The sequence below is a fragment of the Scyliorhinus torazame genome, chromosome 4 (genome assembly GCF_047496885.1).
Source record: "Scyliorhinus torazame isolate Kashiwa2021f chromosome 4, sScyTor2.1, whole genome shotgun sequence".
Classification (NCBI taxonomy): Eukaryota; Metazoa; Chordata; class Chondrichthyes; order Carcharhiniformes; family Scyliorhinidae; genus Scyliorhinus; species Scyliorhinus torazame.
In genome coordinates this window covers 325,962,404-325,982,607 of record NC_092710.1, presented here as the reverse complement: position 1 = coordinate 325,982,607, position 20,204 = coordinate 325,962,404, and the positions used below count along the sequence as shown (strand labels likewise).

Sequence of the window (20,204 nt, the reverse complement as noted above, 5' to 3'; positions counted from 1 at the left end):
GAGGCGTTTGATTAGTGCTCGTACATAATAGCGACCGGATGGAGTGGAGAGCGTCCGGGAGGACCTCCTGCCACCGTGAAACTGGGAGGTCCCTGGACCGTAGGGCCAGTAGGACGGTCTTCCAGACCATGCCGTTCTCCCTCTCTACTTGCCCGTTCCCCCGGGGGTTGTAGCTGGTCGTCCTGCTTGAGGCTATGCCCTTGCTGAGCAGGAACTGGCGCAGCTCGTCACTCATGAAAGAGGACCCCCTGTCGCTGTGGACGTATGTGGGGCAACTGAACAGTGTGAAGATGGTGTTCAGGGCTTTAATGACTGTGGCCGCGGTCATGTCAGAGCAGGGAATGGCGAATGGGAAGCGGGAGTATTCGTCCACCACATTAAGAAAGTATGTGTTGCGGTCGGTGGAGGGGAGGGGCCCTTTGAAATCGAGACTAAGGCGTTCAAAGGGACGGGAAGCCTTAATCAGGTGCGCACCATCCGGCCTGAAAAAATGCGGTTTGCATTCCGCGCAGATGTGGCAGTTCCTTGTAACTGTACGGACCTCCTCTAAAGAGTATGGGAGATTGCGGGGCTTGATAAAGTGGAAAAAGCGAGTGACCCCCGGGTGGCAGAGGTCCTCGTGGAGGGTTTGGAGGCAGTTAATTTGTGCGTTGGCACATGTGCCGCGGGACGATACAAAATCTCGTAGTTGAAGGTGGAGAGCTCGATCCTTCACCTTAAGATCTTGTCGTTTTGGATTTTGCCCCGCAGTGCATTATCGAACATGAAGGCTACCGACCGTTGGTCGGTGAGGAGAGTGAATCTCCTGCCGGCCAGGTAATGCCTCCAATGTCGCACAGCTTCCACTATGGCTTGGGCTTCCTTTTCCACTGAGGAGTGGCGGATTTCTGAAGCGTGGAGGGTTAGAGAGAAAAAGGCCACGGGTCTGCCCGCTTGGTTAAGGGTGGCCGCTAGAGCTACGTCGGAGGCGTCGCTCTCGACCTGGAAGGGGAGGGACTCGTCGATGCCGCGCATCGTGGCCTTTGCGATATCCGCTTTGATGCGGCTGAAGGCCTTGCAAGCATCTGTCGACAGAGGGAAGGTCGTGGTCTGTATTAGGGGGCGGGCCTTGTCTGCGTACTGGGGGACCCACTGGGCGTAGTATGAAAAAAACCCCAGGCAGCGTTTCAGGGCTTTTGAGCAGTGCGGGAGGGGAAATTCCATGAGGGCGCGCATACGAGGAATTTTTGGAGGTTGGCGTCGTGGTCCTGCTGGTCATGGCCGCAGATGGTTACATTGTCGAGATACGGGAACGTGGCCCGCAACCCATGTTGATCAACCATTCGGTCTATCTCCCGTTGGAAGACCGAGACCCCGTTTGTGACGCCAAATGGGACCCTTAGGAAATGGTATAATCGCCCGTCTGCCTCGAAGGCTGTGTACTTGCGGTCACTTGGGCGGATGGGGAGCTGATGGTAGGTGGACTTGAGGTCCACGGTGGAGAAGACTTTATATTGGGCAATCCGATTGACCATGTCGGATATGCGGGGGAGAGGGTACACGTCTAGTTGTGTGTACCTGTTGATGGTCTGGCTATAGTCTATGACCATCCTTTGTTTCTCCCCTGTCTTCACTACTACCACCTGTGCTCTCCAGGGACTATTACTGGCCTGGATTATGCCTTCCTTTAGTAGCCGCTGGACTTCAGACCGAATGAAGGTCCAGTCCTGGGCACTGTACCGTCTGCTCCTAGTGGCGACGGGTTTGCAATCCGGGGTGAGGTTCACAAACAAGGACGGGGGTTGCACCTTGAGGGTTGCGAGGCCGAAGATAGTGAGTGGGGGTATTGGGCCGCCGAATTTGAACGTAAGGCTCTGTAGATTGCACTGGAAATCTAATCCCAGTAAAGTGGGGGCGCAGAGTTGGGGAAGGACGTGTAGTTTGTAGTTTTTGAACTCCCTCCCCTGCACCGTTAGGGTAACTATGCAGAAACCTTGGATCTGTACGGAGTGGGATCCTGCAGCTAGGGAAATCTTTTGTGCGCTGGGATAGGTGGTCAAGGAACAGCGTCTTACCGTGTCGGGGTGGATAAAGCTCTCCGTGCTCCCGGAGTCGACTAGGCATGGTGTCTCGTGGACGTTTATTAGCACCGTTGTCGTCGTCGTCTGGAGTGTCCGGGGCCGAGCTTGATCGAGTGTAATTGAAGCGAGACGTGGTTGTAGTAGTGGAGTGGGGTCCGTTGTTGCCGTCCAAGATGGCGTCGGGGATGAACAAAATGGCTGCCCCCATACATCGCACATGGCTGGGGGGTCACAAGATGGCGGCGGGGGTGGACAAAATGGCCGCCCCCACGCGTCGTACAGGTCTGGGGTGGTCCAAGATGGCGGCGTCCTTCCTCCCCTCGTGGTGGCCGGGATCCAAAATGGCGGCGTCTGCGGGTCGCACATGGGGCGCTGGGGGGGGGTTGCGGAGCGTTAGGACCGCGCGGGGCTCCCTCATCTCTGGGGACAGCGGTGGTCGGGACCCAAGTTGGTAGCGCCGGCGGGTCAGACGTGGGGCGTGGGGGGGCGGGGGTTTGGGGGGCGTTAGAGACGCGCAGAACTCCCTCTTCTCCGGGGAGAGCGGTGGTCGGGAGCCAAAGTGGTAGCGCCGGCGGGTCATACATGGGGCGCGGGGGGGGGGGGGGTTGGGGAGCGTAAGCGGCATGCAGGGCTCCCTGTTCTCCCAGGACCGCAGTGGTCGGGACCCAGAGAGGCTGCGCCTGCGGGTCGTACATGGGGTGCTGGGGGGGTTGGGGAGCGTAAACGGCTTGCAGGGCTCCCTGTTCTCCCGGGACAGCGGCGACCTCGCGGGACCGGCACACAACCGCGAAATGGCCCTTTTTCCCGCAGCTCTTGCAGATTGCTGCGCGGGCCGGGCAGCGCTGCCGGGGGTGTTTCGCCTGGCCGCAGAAATAGCAGCGGGCGCCCCCGGTGCGACTTGGCGTGTGGACCGTGCAAGCCTGTGGGGTGTCCGGGGGGGGGTGTGGGTTTGTCGCGACGGGTACGTACGGAGCCCAATGGGCTGCCGCGCGGTCGGGGCCGTAGGCGCGGGTATTACGCGCGGCACGTCTAGGGAGGCTGCTAGGGCCCGGGCCTCTGAGAGTCCTAGCGACTCTCTTTCTAGAAGTCTTTGGCGGATTTGGGAGGAATTCATACCTGCCACAAAAGCATCGCGCATTAACATGTCCGTGTGTTCATTTGCGTTCCCAAAATCAGCAGCGCGGCGTAGAATTCGTCCATCGATTTTCCGGGACCTTGCCGTCTCGTCGCGAGCTGGTAGCGAGCGTAGATTTGGTTAACTGGGCGGACATAGAGACTTTTCAGTGCTGCGAACGCCGTCTGGAAATCCTCCGCGTCTTCGATGAGGGAGAAAATCTCCGTGCTCACCCTCGAGTGCAGGACCTGTAGTTTTTGGTCTTCTGTGACCCGGCCGGTGGCCGTTCTGAGGTAGGCCTCGAAACAAGTCTGCCAGTGCTTGAAGGCTGCTGCCACGTTCACTGCGTGGGGGCTGATCCTCAGGCATTCCGGGATGATCCTGAGCTCCATAGTCCTTTTTAGGCACGCTTAATAAATTGTAGCACATAAAGACTCCCTGAGACGAATAGAGTGAAGTCGATGCGGCTTTATTAAGCGTGTCTGTTCCCCCGCAGCTCGATAGTAGAATGGCCTGCGGGGGAGGACTCCGGCTTCTTATACTCCGCCTTCAGGGCGGAGCTAGAGGTCAACGGCCAACCAGGACCCGGGATCTGTCAGCCAATGACATTAGGGCTTCCAGTCCCACATGGCCCCTAATACATACTACCACAGATAAATTGATAGCAAATTGCTCATGACAAGGGATTTAGGTGCCCCATATCGCATGGAAGCTGGCTCCTGTATGGAGCTGCTGCTGGCTGCATTCCGCTGCGTTGACCTATGCAATCTGGTCTTGTCTTCCACGTTCCATTGGCATGATTTGCTGAGGATTAGCAGTGTCATGAAACTGGCACATCCGGGTAGCTTGGTCCCATTACCCTTCATACCGTCATCTTGCTCCTCCTGCACCACTTCTTGTTGTGGTGAAGCTGCACGGTAATACAATAGAAGGCAATAATCGGGGTGCATCACCACCTTAGAATTAACGAGCCATTGAAATGGGTAGGAGGTTGTGGCAGTCTGGTGTTTCATAGAGGTAACAATGCAGGTTATAGGGATAATAGTGGGTGGATTAGCTCAGTTGGCCGGATGGCTGATTCGTGCTGCGGAGCGACGCCAACAGTGCAGGTTCAATTCCTGCACCGTCTGTGGTTATTCATGAAGGTCCCGCCTTCTCAATGTTGCCCCTCACCTGAGGTGTGGTGACTGTCAGGTTAAATCACCACCAGTCAGCTCTGTCTCAAAAAGGAGAGCATCCTCTGGGACTGTGGTGACATTTTTATATTTTAGTGCAGGTTCATAATTCAGTAACCTGGTGCTGCCAAGGTACCGCTGACCTCTGTATATGCCAAGGCCTTCCCGTGAACTGCTTGGCCTTTTTCAAAGGAGGCATTGGGTTTAAAGCTGAGGAATACCCCTTTGTTCACCTACCTTTGATGGTATTGTACGCTAATTTCTCCTGCAAAGAAATAAATGAAGGTTCAGATTGGGAATTAATTGTAAAACGGCATTGGAATAATGAAGTTATACATGTGAAGTGTGAGGATGTTAAAGCACAGGAAAGGATTTGGCTGGTGCAAGGTAGATTTTGCCACAGAAATAGGAGGAGTTGGAGGTGCTCTGAACCAGACAAAATTGTGAGGGGTTAAATGTGGACATGTGCTAGTGCCCAAAATGGTCAAGGAAGAAAATGAAAAGATGGGCAATGTATTATCCTGCCTACTCTACAGAGGATATGGAACTTCTTCTGTTCTCCAGTTCTGTGAATGGGGGGGGGGTTGGTACTCTCCTCCCTCCAGCGGGCACAGGTGGCAATTCTGTGTAAAGTGATGGCACGCGCACCCAGCAGTCTGTTTGTCATGCCATCAAAGACCCCCACTTCCCCCCCTTCCTCAGGATCATAATCCGCCACAAACTGGTCCCGTTTAACAACGCTACAAAGCTATCAATGATTGCAGTGGCCAACTCATAGAATTTACAGTGCAGAAGGAGGCCATTCGGCCCATCGAGTCTGCACTGGCTCTTGGAAAGAGCACCCTACCCAAGGTCAACACCGCCACCCTATCCCCATAACCCAGTAACCCCACGCAACACTAAGGGCAATTTTGGACACTAAGGGCAATTTATCATGGCCAATCCACCTAACCTGCACATCTTTGGACTGTGGGAGGAAACCGGAGCACCCGGAGGAAACCCACGCACACACGGGGAGGATGTGCAGACTCCGCACAGACAGTGACCCAAGCCGGAATCGAACCTGGGACCCTGGAGCTGTGAAGCAATTGCGCTATCCACAAGGCTACCGTGCTGCCCCAGACTGTGGTAATTTAATTTATAATTCAATCTGGCCAATAGTTTAGGCAACCCTGCCATATTTAAATACATTGTTAGTTCTAAATTGATAAATATGGAAATTTTACTGCCTTATATTGCCAGTCTATTCCTTTTATTGGTGCTTGTGACATGTTATCAACAGAATCTGTGATTCTAAGTCAGACTCAATTTAACTTAATCCATAACTTGCTGGCTATGATATGTGGCAACTGCTCAAGACAGCTGTTTACCAGAAGAGTTCAGTAAAAGACAGTAACTGTTGCTAAAAATGTTTTCTAACATTGAAAAATTGTCACAGAGTGCCTGCCCACATTGTCTTTGTTGGAAATTCACTTCAAATTAGCAACATGTTCCAGTTGTTCTTCAAAGCTAGTCTCCCAAAAATAGGCTTTACTTATGCTGGAATCATTCAGTGTTGCTTGCTCAATAAAATGCTGGAGAAAAGCAGTTCAAGTTGCATTGGGATTGAATGTGTGATTTCAGCAGGACTTCCCCTTCCCTGGGGAGGTGGATCAGTGAGTGGTAAACCACCCACTTCTGAGTCAGAAGACTGAGCATTTAAGTAACATTCCAGAGCAGTGGTGGGCAACCTGTGGCCCCGGGTTCCGAGTGTTGCCCACAAAACATTTTGTCGACTGTTGCCGATGTGCAGGGTTGCCACATTCCGCTGATTTCTGTCCGCATCATTTGTTTCCTACCAGTACGACTGAAGTAAAATGCACGTAAAGCAAGAGCAAGTGAAATGCGTGCAGAGGTGCGTGCTGATTGAGAACAATATTAATTGTGAAAACCATGCGCTCCACCTGTGTCCAAATGTAAATAACTCTTTTGCTTTTTGTCATTTGAAGTTGATAGTTTTGTTGACTTAAAAATCATTAAGCATTTTTGATAATTCGTTATGAAATATTCAGCATGTATTAAATGTATCCCAATTTATTCATGGGGTTAGTGAACAAGCTCGAGTTCAAGCTTGCAACCCGTTGAGATGAAGGAAGGTCATTCTTATGGCCCCACTCACGAGATAAGTTGCACAGCACTACTCCAGAGACTTAATCGCATCATCTTGGCTGATGCACCAGTGCAATACAGAAGGAGTGCCAACAAACTATTTTTCAAACAAGGCGTTAAAATGTCCATTTTCAAATAGACACAAAAGATCCCCACGTCACCATTTTGAAGAATATTCATCCCTCCTGGCCAATATTCATCCCTCAAAGAACATCACTTAAGAAAAGGGGTTGGTCACTTTAGGAAGGATGCAAAGGTGTGAGAGAGGGTGCAGGAAAGATTCAAAAGAATGATTCCCTGGATGAGGAATTTCAGTTACATTGATAGATTAAAGAATTTGGCACTGTTCTCTTTGGAGAATTAAGCTGTAGAAGAGATTTGATAGAGGTATGAAAAGTCATGCGCGCTCTGGGCAGGGAGAAACTGTTCTCATTGGTAGAAAGACCGAGGACCATGGGCACAGAATGAAGATAACTCATGCAGCAAGTGGTTAGGATCTGGAATGTACTGCCAGAGAATGTACTGCCGGAGGCAGGGTCAATTGGGCTGTTGTAAAGGGAATTGGCACATTACCCAAAGGGGAAAGATCTGCATGGTTATGGGGAAAGGTCAGGGGACTGGCACCAGGGGAATCCTTCACAGGATCAGTTCAGACATTACAGGCCGAATGTCCTCCTTATGCACTGTAGCCGTTCCAAGATTCTATTATTATTTAATTCTCGTTTGTGGGGGCTTGGTGTGTGCAAATTGGCTGCCAAGTTCCCTACATTGAAAGTGTGACCAAACTTACCAGCTTCCTCCACCACCATCACCCCACCCCACCGAATCCCCTTCACATTCACTCCCGCTGCCCTCCCAAAATCTAACTGATTTCCATCTGTCCCAAATTGATGACTTCCAAACCAGTGAGTTGCATCAGGATGTGTTAAACTCATCGGTTGTACGAGACGCAGTGCTTATTTGGCATGTAGTGAATGCTCTGCTCTCGTGCTGCCTATTTCTTGATAAAAAATGAGCATTTTAGAGCAAAACAGGATTATTCCTTATCTTTTCTTTAATTTAAAAAACACAAATTTTTTTTCTCAAATGAATGCAGGTGCCGATTTCATTCTTCTGTGCGCGCCACTGTTCCCTGCCCCCAACAACTAGACATTATTCTTTATAAAAACACAGTCTGTCTGGGAACTGACATTTTATTAATCTGTCCATCAATGACCATTGAAAATGACACCTTAATAGTTCAACATCTTGAATGTTTACAGAATAGCCTGACTTATTTAGTCAAAGAAAGATTTTTCCATTTGCAGCAATATTAGCGTGTGGTCCATTCTCATCAGATTTGGACTGCTTTCTGAATTATTTCCAAACCCGCTATTATCTATCAACACTTATGCCACATGGGGATTATTCTGTGAGTATTCGGTGCTGTGGCTGTTTAATGAGATTTAATTTAATTTGCTTCTCAGTAGTTTCTACCTACAGCCTATTGGGCCACACAAATTGGGGTCTTTAGCTCACCAAAATAATTCTCTGTGATTATGTTAAGATACAGGCACAGACAAAACCCTGGGAATAGATTCCCATAGATATAACTGCCAATGGCCTAAACAATGGAAAGTCTATTTTTTTTAAAAGCAAGCCCGCTAATTTTATTTAAGATTTTAAAGTGCCTCCTCAGCTGCTGTGATTTAGCAGACTTGAAAAGCAGACGCCACAAAGATACTTCATCATCGGCGTGCTGTCTTCCAGTCCATGCTCCATTTAAAAATGAAGTCTTGGATAAACACTGAATCGAAATTTTTTTTTAAAGATTATTCTTCCCATAAGTTAAACAGTACAGGCGGGATTAACCACCACGATGGGCTGAGCGTGGATCTGGGCGCATCGGTTAAATAGTGGAAAAGGTAAAAATCGCATCAAGCGTGAATCAGTTTGCTACCTCACCAGCCAGCTCCCGACGGCGAGTTCCGGATCTCATCCAAATATGGCAAGCATATTATTACAGGACTGGATTGGATTTGATTTATTGCCGCGTATACCGAGGTATAGTGAATAGTATTTTTCTGCGTATGTCCCAACAGATTGTTCCATACATGAAAAAACATAGGACATACATAAATACACAATGTAAATACATAGACATTGGATGAAGCATACGGAGTGTAGTGCTCCTCAGTAGAGAAAATGTGAAGAGGTCAGTTCCGTCCATAAGAGTGTCATTCAGGAGTCTGGTAACAGCGAGGAATAAGCTATTTTTGAATCTGTTAGCGCGTGTTCTCAGACTTTTGTGACTCCTGCCCGATGGAAGAGGTTTTAAGATAGAATAATCTGTGTGGGAGGGATCTTTGATAATGCTGCCCACTTTCCCAAGGCGGTGTAGACATAGTCAAAGGATGGGAGGCGAGTTTGCGTGATAGACTGGGCTGCGTTCACGACTCTCTGTAGTATCTTACGGTCTTGGACGAGCAGCTGCCATACCAGGCTGTGGTATGCCAGATAGGGGGCGCAATTCTCCCATTGGGAGACTACATCCCGACGCCGGAGTGAAAACTGGAGTGTTTCACTCCAGCGTCGGAGGCCGCTCCTAGACCCCTATTCTCCCGTCCCCGGGGGGCTAGGAGCGGCGCCGGGTCATTTACACGCGCTGGGCCTTGGCGCCGCGTAAAAGCAGCAGCGCGTAAATGACATCATCCGCGCATGCGCAGGTTGACCGGCGCTGACCCGCGCATGCGCAATTGCCATCCTCCCCGCGGCTGCCCCGCAAGTAGATGTCGGATAGATCTTGCGGGGCAGTGGAGGAAAGGAGGTCCTCCTTCAGAGAGGCCTGCCCGCCGATCGGTGGGCACCAATCGCGGGCCAGGCCCCTTTTGAGCCCCCCCACCCCCCCCCAGCGTTCCCGCGCTCTTCCTGCCGGCAGCGACCAGGGGCGTCATTCTCCGACCCCCCGCCGGGTCGGAGAATCACCGGGGGCTGCCGTGAATCCCGCCCCCGCCGGTTGCCGAAGTCTCCGGTACCGGATATTCGGCGGGGGCGGGAATCGGGCCGCGCCGATTGGCGGGCCCCCCCCCGCTGGATTCTCCGGCCCGGATGGGCCGAAGTCCCGCCAATAAATTGCCTGTCCCGCCAGCGTGGATTAAACCACCTTTTGAACAGCGGGACAAGGCGGCGTGGGCGGGCTCCGGGGTCCTGGGGGTGGGGTGCGGGGCGATCTGGCCCCAGGGGGTGCCCCCACGGTGGCCTGGCCCGCGATCGGGGCCCACCGATCCGCGGGCGGGCCTGTGCCGTGGGGGCACTCTTTCCCTTTCGCCTCCGCCACGGTCTCCACCATGGCGGAGGTGGAAGAGACTCCCTCCACTGCGCATGCGTGGGAAACTGTCAGCGGCCGCTGACGCTCCCACGCATGCGCCGCCCGGGGATGTCATTTCCGCGCCAGCTGGCGGGGCAACAAAGGCCGTTTCCGCCAGCTGGCGGGGCAGAAATTCCTCCGGCGTCGGCCTAGCCCCTCAATGTTGGGGCTCGGCCCCCAAAGATGCGGAGCATTCCGCACCTTTGGGGCAGCGCGATGCCCGTCTGATTGGCGCCGTTATGGGCGCCAGTCGGCGGACATCGCGCCGTTTCGGGAGAATTACGCCCCAGGTGTGGACGGCGCCAATGGGAACCTGTCGTGTTGGGCAGGCCGCTCGGCCCATTTGGGCCGGAGAATCGCCGCTCGCCCGTTACAAACGGCTAACGGCGATTCTCCGAGCGGCCAGCCGTGATTCTCGCCGCGCCAGTTTGGGGGGGTTGGAGAATCGCGTGCGGGTGCCGGGGCGGTGTGGCGGGACTCACGCAGCGCCCCGGCGATTCTCCCACCCGGCGTGGGGGGGGAGAATTCCGCCCAGGATGCTTTCCATGGTGCATCTGTATACATTGGTAAAAGTCAATGTGGACATGCCGAGTTTCTTTAGTTTCCTGATGAAGTACAGGTGCTGTTGTGCTTTCTTGGAGGTAGCGTTGGCATGGGTGGACCATGATAGATTGTTGGTGATGTGCACGCCTTGGAATTTGAAGCTGTCAATCATCTTCACCTCGGCACCATTGATGCAGTCAGGGGCGTGTACGATACTTCGCTTCCTGAAGTCAATAACCAGCTCCTTAGTTTTGCTGATGTTGATGGAGAGATTGTGTCGTTACACCACAAGATTAGGTTCTCTATCTCCCTCCTGTACTCTGACCCTTATTTCCATTTACCCTTATTTCCACAATTTTCCATTCATGAACAAGATTGAAGTCAAATGTAACGGCTTCAGGGACTTAACTGGCTCCCCAGCGAGAAGTCCCATGGGCATCATTTGTGCTCCCCTTTAAAACAGGGAGTAACTGTTCCCATTGGTAGAAAGACCGAGGACCATGGGCACAGAATGAAGATAACTCATGCAGCAAGTGGTTAGGATCTGGAATGTACTGCCAGAGAATGTACTGCCGGAGGCAGGGTCAATTGGGCTGTTGTAAAGGGAATTGGCACCTTACCCAAAGGGGAAAGATCTGCATGGTTATGGGGAGAAGTGGAGCAATGGCTGCTGAGGAGAACTGAGGAGGTGAGTAGCCATTTCCATTTTCCAGCATGCAGCTCAAGGACTCTGGAGCTACTGCCCTAGTACTCTGAGGGAGGGGGACTTAGTTGGGTGGGGGGGGTGGGGGGGGGGGGAAGGACGGCATGGTAGCTTAGTGGTTAGCACTGTTGCTTCACAGCTCCAGGGTCCCAAGGTTCGTTTCCCGGTTTGGGTCACTGTCTGTGCAGTGTCTGCACGTGCTCCCCGTGTCTGTGTGGGTTTCCTCTGGGTGCTCCGGCTTCCCCCAACAGATCCCGAAAGACGTGCTGTTAGGTGAATTGGACATTCTGAATTCTCCTTCAGTGTACCCGAACAGGTTCTGGAATGTGGCGACTGGGCGATTTTCACAGTACTTAGAACATAGAACATAGAACAATACAGCGCAGTACAGGCCCTTCGGCCCACGATGTTGCACCGAAACAAAAACCATCCAACCTACACTATGCCATTATCATCCATATGTTTATCCAATAAACTTTTAAATGCCCTCAATGTTGGCGAGTTCACCACTGTAGCAGGTAGGGCATTCCACGGCCTCACTACTCTTTGCGTAAAGAACCTACCTCTGACCTCTGTCCTATATCTATTACCCCTCAGTTTAAAGTTATGTCCCCTCGTGCCAGCCATATCCATCCGCGGGAGAAGGCTCTCACTGTCCACCCTATCCAACCCCCTGATCATTTTGTATGCCTCTATTAAGTCTCCTCTTAACCTTCTTCTCTCCAACGAAAATAACCTCAAGTCCATCAGCCTTTCCTCATAAGATTTTCCCTCCATACCAGGCAACATCCTGGTAAATCTCCTCTGCACCCGCTCCAAAGCCTCCACGTCCTTCCTATAATGCGGTGACCAGAACTGTACGCAATACTCCAAATGCGGCCGTACCAGAGTTCTGTACAGCTGCAACATGACCTCCCGACTCCGGAACTCAATCCCTCTACCAATAAAGGCCAACACTCCATAGGCCTTCTTCACAACCCTATCAACCTGGGTGGCAACTTTCAGGGATCTATGTACATGGACACCTAGATCCCTCTGCTCATCCACACTTTCAAGAACTTTACCATTAGCCAAATATTCCGCATTCCTGTTATTCCTTCCAAAGTGAATCACCTCACACTTCTCTACATTAAACTCCATTTGCCACCTCTCAGCCCAGCTCTGCAGCCTATCTATATCCCTCTGTAACCTGCTACATCCTTCCACACTATCGACAACACCACCGACTTTAGTATCGTCTGCAAATTTACTCACCCACCCTTCTGCGCCTTCCTCTAGGTCATTGATAAAAATGACAAACAGCAACGGCCCCAGAACAGATCCTTGTGGTACTCCACTTGTGACTGTACTCCATTCTGAACATTTCCCATCAACCTCCACCCTCTGTCTTCTTTCAGCTAGCCAATTTCTGATCCACATCTCTAAATCACCCTCAATCCCCAGCCTCCGTATTTTCTGCAATAACCTACCGTGGGGAACCTTATCAAACGCTTTGCTGAAATCCATATACACCACATCAACTGCTCTACCCTCGTCTACCTGTTCAGTCACCTTCTCAAAGAACTCAATAAGGTTTGTGAGGCATGACCTACCCTTCACAAAGCCATGCTGACTATCCCTGATCATATCATTCCTATCTAGATGATTATAAATCTTGTCCCTTATAATCCCCTCCAAGACTTTACCCACTACAGACGTGAGGCTCACCGGTCTATAGTTGCCGGGGTTGTCTCTGCTCCCCTTTTTGAACAAAGGGACCACATTTGCTGTCCTCCAGTCCTCTGGCACTATTCCTGTAGCCAATGATGACATAAAAATCAAAGCCAAAGGTCCAGCAATCTCTTCCCTGGCCTCCCAGAGAATCCTAGGATAAATCCCATCAGGTCCCGGGGACTTATCTATTTTCAGCCTGTCCAGAATTGCCAACACCTCTTCCCTACGTACCTCAATGCCATCTATTCTATTAGCCTGGGGCTCAGCATTCTCCTCCACAACATTATCTTTTTCCTGAGTGAATACTGACGAAAAATATTCATTTAGTATCTTGCCTATCTCTTCAGACTCCACACACAATTTCCCATCCCTGTCCTTGACTGGTCCTACTCTTTCCCTAGTCATTCGCTTATTCCTGACATACCTATAGAAAGCTTTTGGGTTTTCCTTGATCCTTCCTGCCAAATACTTCTCATGTCCCCTCCTTGCTCGTCTTAGCTCTCTCTTTAGATCCTTTCTCGCTACCTTGTAACTATCCATCGCCCCAACCGAAACTTCACACTTCATCTTCACATAGGCCTCCTTCTTCCTCTTAACAAGAGATTCCACTTCCTTGGTAAACCACGGTTCCCTCGCTCGACGCCTTCCTCCCTGTCTGACCGGTACATACTTATCAAGAACATGCAGTAGCTGATCCTTGAACAAGCCCCACTTATCCAGTGTGCCCAACACTTGCAGCCTACTTCTCCACCTTATCCCCCCCAAGTCACGCGGTGTATACTTATCCCTTTCCATCATTAACGTAAACGTCACCGAATTGTGGTCACTGTCCCCAAAGTGCTCTCCTACCTCCAAATCCAACACCTGGCCTGGTTCATTACCCAAAACCAAATCCAACGTGGCCTCGCCTCTTGTTGGCCTGTCAACATATTGTTTCAGGAAACCCTCCTGCACACACTGTACAAAAAACGACCCATCTAATGTACTCGAACTATATCTTTTCCAGTCAATACTCGAACTATATCTTTTCCAGTCAATACTCGACTGGAATGGCAGATTATTATGTGACTGGGAGTAAATTGAGAGGGGTGGATTTGGGCAGCACGGTAACATTGTGTATAGCACAATAGCTTCACAGATCCAGGGTCCCAGGTTCGATTCCGGCTTGGGTCACTGTCTGTGTGGAGTCTGCACATCCTCCCCGTGTGTGCGTGGGTTTCCTCCGGGTGCTCCGGTTTCCTCCCACAGTCCAAAGATGTGCAGGTTAGGTGGATTGGCCATGATAAATTGCCCTTCGTGTCCAAAATTGCCCTTAGTGTTGGGTGGGGTTACTGGGCTATGGGGATAGGGTGGAGGTGTTGACCTTGGGTAGGGTGCTCTTTCCAAGAGCCGGTACAGACTCGATGGGCCGAATGGCCTCCTTCAGCACTGTAAATTCTATGATTCTATGATCTATGATACTCAACAAGACCTTGGTGCCGTCGTGCATCAGTTGATGAAGGTAAGCACGCAGATACAGCAGGCAGTAAAGAAGGCAAATGGTAGGTTGGCCTTCATAGCAGTGGACATGATTTATTTAGATTTCCAGAAGGCCTTTGACAAGGCACAGCATAGGAGACTGTAAAATAAGTTAAGAGCTCATGGTGTTCAGGGTAAGATCCTGGCATGGATAGAGGATTGACTGACTGGCAGAAGGCAAAGAGTGGGGATAAAGGGGTCCTTTTCAGGGTGGCAGCCGGTGACTAGTGGTGTGCCTCAGGGGTCTGTGCTGGGACCACAACTTTTTACAATATACATTAATGATCTGGAAGAAGGTGCTGAAGGCACTGTTGCTAAGTTTGCAGATGATACAAAGATCTGTAGAGGGACAGGTAGTATTGAGGAAGCAAGGGGGCAGCAGAAGGACTTGGACAAGCAAGGAGAATGGGCAATGAAGTGGCAAATGAAATACAATGTGGAAAAGTGTGAGGTTATGCACTTTGGAAGGAGGAATTTAGGCATCGACTATTTTCTAAATGCGGAAATGCTTCGGAAAGCACAAGCACAAAGGGATTTGGAAGTCCTTGATCACGATTCTCTTCAGGTTAATGTGCGGGTTCAGTCGGCAGTTAAGAAGGCAAATGCAATGTTAGCATTCATGTCAAGAGGGCTAGAATACAAGACCAGGGATGTACTTCTGAGGTTGTATAAGGCTCTGATCAGACCCCATTTGGAGTATTGTGAGCAGTTTTGGGCCCCATATCTAAGGAAGGATGTGCTGGCCTTGGAAAGGGTCCAGAGGAGGTTCACAAGAATGATCCCTGGAATGAAGAACTTGTCGTATGAGGAAAGTTTGAGGACTCTCTGTACTCGTTGAGAGTTTAGACGGATGAGAGGGGATCTTATTGAAACTTACAAGGCCTGGATAGAGTGGATGTGGAGAGGATGTTTCCACATGTAGGAAAAACTAGAACCAGAGGACACCATCTCAGACTAAAGAGACGATCCTTTAAAACAGAGATGGAGGAAGAATTTCTTCAGCCAGAGGGTGATGAATCTGTGGTACTCTTTGTCGCAGAAGGTTGTGTAGGCCAATTCACTGAGTGTCTTTAAGACAGAGATTGATAGGTTCTTGATTAATAAGGGGATCAGGGGTTATGGGGAGAAGGCAGGAGAATGGGGATGAGAAAATATCAGCCATGATTGAATGGGGGAGCAGACTCGATGGGCCGAGTGGCCTAATTCTGCTCCTATGTCTTATGGTCTTCTAGCGAGAGGATTTGAGTATATGAATAGAGACTTTTTACTGCAATTGAATAGGGCATTGGTGAGGCCACTCCTGGAGTATTGTGTGCAATTTTAGTGTCCTTATACGGAGGAAGGATGTACTGCCAAAATTCCACCAACACATCTCCTGTCCCACCAGGGGCGACAACACTCTCGACCACTGCTACACAAAAACCAAGGGTGCCTACCGATCCATCCCCCGACTGCACTTCGGAAAATCGTTATGTTCAAATGTTCTTCTGTTAACTCTGTTTCTCTCTCCTCAGATGCTGCCAGACCTGTTGAGTATTATCAGCACTTTTTGTTTTTATTCCTTCAAAGTAAGACTGGATTCTTGAAAATTAGCTGGAAAACCTTTGGGGTAACTCTATAAGAGCCATTTGCTGGACACCATCTTGATAAAGGGGTTGTGCACACACTGACCTAATGATTGCCAGCGCATACAGAGCAGGTTAATGAGATTAAAACCCTGATTTAACACCAGCACAGTGGTCCTGTCAAAATCTCGCACAGCTGAACACATGTTAAATAAATGGAGGAACCCCCTCCTCCCTCAGCATTAATTTAACAGATCATGAACCACTTACAAATGCATTGCTGGATTTTTTTTAGGTTGATGGTGCATTGTATTAATTTTTGAAGTTTTCCTGGATTCGACTAGAGTTTCTATATGCTCCTGGGGTGGACTGACTAATTTTAAATGCTTTCTCGGTCATTTAAAATTTTGTGCTGCTTTTGGATGTGCCGTGGTCTGATAGGATGTCCTCTGGGGCAAGCATGCTTTGGAGATTGAAGATAGGTCACACAGAGTTGGACAAGCTGTTGGAGGAGGGTGGGGGATGGGGAACGCACTCAGAAGCACACACATTCACAGAGAGTTTAGAGGAAGCAATTCCCTGACCTCAAATTCAGGGATGATCAATGCTTGAGATGCCTTCACTTTACAAAAGCCTTCTTAAAATCTGTTACCTGCTGCAGCCGCAACTGCAACGTCAAAGTAGAGCAAGGAAAGTATTGCGTGGCTTGTTGCAGGCTGCTGCTGGTAGTGGAAGAGGAGGAGGGGAAAGAGGAAGATGTACAACTAGAAATGGAGGAACATGAAAAGAAATGGAGGATTCAACATCGACAGCATCTCAGCCCCTTTGTGCCTGGGCTCTAATTGATCAGACAATTCATGAGTGATATCAGTAATTAAAACCGCACCACCCTGGTCATCAACCCTGGGCCTAAAACACTGCAGTACTTAGGACTTTGGTGGAAACCATTTGTGCTGCAATGTAAGATGTGACACCGGCCATCATTCACTGGATCATGGTGGGTTCTAAAGCTGTGCTCCTGGAACTTACCACCTATCTCATATTAGAAAGAATGCGGCCCAATCTCTGAATAAAACACTAAACTAAATGAGCTCTGGGAAATCCATAATGCTTGACATTGAGAAAAGGCTTTCTGGCTTCCTTTCTTTTGTTACATGGCCCATCAAAGTCTTCATTTGCCTCCTCTACAAAACAACCCGGCTGGAATGTTCGCTCTTGCTCTGTTCAGACATGAATGGTGATGAGAGCTGGAAATCGGGCAAGAGGCCTAAATAAACGTTTTAAATCGGTGCCAAGCCTCGCCACGATTGTTTCCACCCACCCCCACTCCTGCTAGGCACTTAATTTGAATCTAATTATCAGGCCTCTCAAGCCTGATTACTCCCCCACCCATTAGGCTATCGATTCAGATGGCATGCGGGCACACCAGCGTGAATTACGACTGGTGGCCCATGATGTGCACTTGGCAGGCATACCAGCTGAAGGGGCCCAGCTGAGTGCATCGGTCAGTGGGAAGTGAGATATGCCTGGGCAGTGGCATGGCAGTGAGGGAGGGGGGGAAGAATTCCATTCTTACTTTTGTGTACCGGGGCAGAATTTAAAAATCATGTCCCGATCTTTAAAAAAACTAAGTCGTAGAACCCGCTGCTTGGACATTTTTTCAATCTCCCTCACAATACAGCGGAGATAATTACCATTGGGGCTGGAGGCATCAACACTGCCACACTCTGCATGAAAAAGGGAAAGTTCTGCCCCTTGTGTGCGACTTCTCTCTCTGGCAAGCTGGTTTTGAGCAATCCTTTCCTACATGCCCCAGCTCCTACGTATATGTGCCCAGTGCCTCACCATAGGCAGATTACTCCCCCACCTTAGCTTGTTTGAGTTGATAACTGTAAATATAGAACATGTCCCATTTTTCCCACCGTCAAGGCCTCCTGTGGGTTGTGGGTAAAGCTTGGTGCTCAGTTTCTTGTATGTTCAGTCACAGCATCGCAGCACATTCAGTTTTCAATTGAATGCCAACACTTCTTACAAACACAACGTACCTTCACTTTACGCCCGGAATTCTCTGGCCGTTGCAATTCACTTTTCCCACTGGCATCGTACCCCCGCGGTTTCCGGTTTCCTGGCGGCGTGGAATGGCTTCAATGGGAAATCCCATTGACAAGCAGCGGGAAGATAGAATGCTGGGACCAGCGAACAGTGAGCCACTGAGAAACACGTGGCTGGAAAACCGGAGAATCCCTCCCGAAGAGTTTTATTAAAGTGTAAATAATTCATGATATTGGTCCTTGTGCTAATCCATGCAGCCTACGAACGGCATGTAGCAATTATTTAAAACAGCAGGCAGCACTAATTTAACATGGTGACTTCAACACAATGAATAGTCACATAGCACAATAAGCACCCCCATTTTCAGGGTTTAGCTAATTTTCCTCCCTTCACTTTTATTTTCATGATTACTACACACACTGAGGTATTATTGTAATGTTTGAATACGACATGGGTACTCACTAATCTTATTCCTGGACTGATTCACTTTTTCTCCAAGTGATTTTGCTTCAATGAACCTAGAGAAAACAAAATAAATTGGACACGATGAAAATAGGAAAGGAGCAATCTTCCCTCTGAGGGTAATGTCTATGATTAGTAAATCCTCACTTGAAGATATAGATCCTGGGCAAAATTTTTTTAAATGACGAAGTGTAATTTTCATCTAAAAAAATCGGTGCAAATCCCGGCAGCCCTGGCGGCGCGATCTGGATTGCAATCTTGACGCACTTTTGAAGTTTTTTTTCCTCAGGTGAAAAGCGTTGCGTTGAGGTGCAAATAGTCTGATTCAGCCGCCCGGGGGTCATCAGAGCACTTCAATCAAGGGGGTGCTGCAATTAAACGGCTGCATGGCACTCAGTCTCATTCAAGCCAGGATGCTGGCATCCAGAAGACCAGCTCCCACATTTCCAGAGGGGGCCCTCGATTGCTGGGTGCCATGGAGGCGAGGCGGGCTATCATTTACCCACGGGTTAGGAGGAGGCCCTCCAGTAAGGCCACCAATCCCACCTGGGACAAGATGGCAGCACTGGTCAGTGCCGACAGCCTGACCAGGAGGATGGGGGGTTCAATGTAGAAAAAAAATGAATGACCGACAACGATCTTTGTGGTTAAGTGCCCCTTGTCTCCCCTTGGTACTCCACCTTTCCGTCAACCCCGATCCCACATGGTGCCATATGGTAGGACCCCAGCACCCAACCTCCCACAAGTTTCCTCACACCCCCAGGACACCTCTCCTCACAACCCTTCCCTGCTAACACCATCCCTCACATGCCAGATTTAATCAACATCTGATCCGCCAGGTGGCCAGCTCACATCATCCCCATTTGTGTTCCTGCAGGATTGGTGGTGGGATGCCGGAGCTGAAGAACCTGATTTGTTTTGAGGAGAGAGCTCAGGAGTTCGAAGGGGAAGAGCAGGAGTGGGTCTGTGCTGACAATGAGGTGGACAGCGTGTGAAGAGTGAGGAGCTACTATATGTTCATTCAGATGATCAAACCCAAGTGAATTCTGTGTATTCCAGACCACTGCCCTGGCCATGTACTAATATCATGTTCCTTTTCTTGCAGGAACATCATTCGATCAGCCTGGCCTGTCCACCAGCAGGGTTCCACCACCCACCCTCGACACGTCCTTGGAGATGTTGGAGGAGAACACGCATGAAGCATCACAGCTATAAGCCACTAGTGCAGAGAACACACCTCGCAGGGCGATCTTATTAGGCAGGCTTCTGGGTCACTATCTGGTGAGCACCACACTGTTTCTGATGCACATCGGATGGAGGCAATCCAATCCCTGGGAAGAGGGCGTCAAGTGCATGGTGCAAATAATGGTGGTCTTCCAGGACTGGCAACGTCAGATCACGGTGAGGCTTCTGGAACTTACTCCAGCTGCCCCTCCATCACATGGAGTAACCCAGGGGCCCACACCAACCAGAGGGAGGACAATCCACTGGAGCACATCCCGGGGTCTTCCAACCAGGAGAAATTAGAAACATATTGCTCAAATTGTACCTCACATTAAGTCCTATTCATCATCACCCTTGTGCTCGGTGACCTAGTGTTATAACCTGCCTACTTACGATTGGCTGGGGACTAATGACTATCCCACAATCCTGTAGGAGTATGAGCTTCCCCAATGATGGGGGCGGAGAAACTCCGAGTATAAATAAGCTGGCCAGTTCAGGAACCAGCAGGAAGGGGAAGGTAGCAAGGGAAGTTACTGCTACTGTTATGTATATATTGTTATAGTAAATAAATGTTATTACTT

The 20,204-nt window shown here is 50.0% G+C and overlaps 1 protein-coding gene across 5 annotated transcripts in view; it reads right to left on the bottom strand.

The window, feature by feature from the left end:
• The window catches only part of kif6 (kinesin family member 6), an 848,078-nt gene that overhangs the window by 178,715 nt on the left and 649,159 nt on the right, over positions 1 to 20,204 (bottom strand). For all 5 annotated transcript variants that reach the window (XM_072500179.1, XM_072500178.1, XM_072500180.1 and 2 more), the window contains one exon: positions 18,400 to 18,455. In XM_072500179.1, the coding sequence (XP_072356280.1) occupies positions 18,400 to 18,455 (56 nt within the window). The remainder of the gene's footprint in view (positions 1 to 18,399; positions 18,456 to 20,204) is intronic.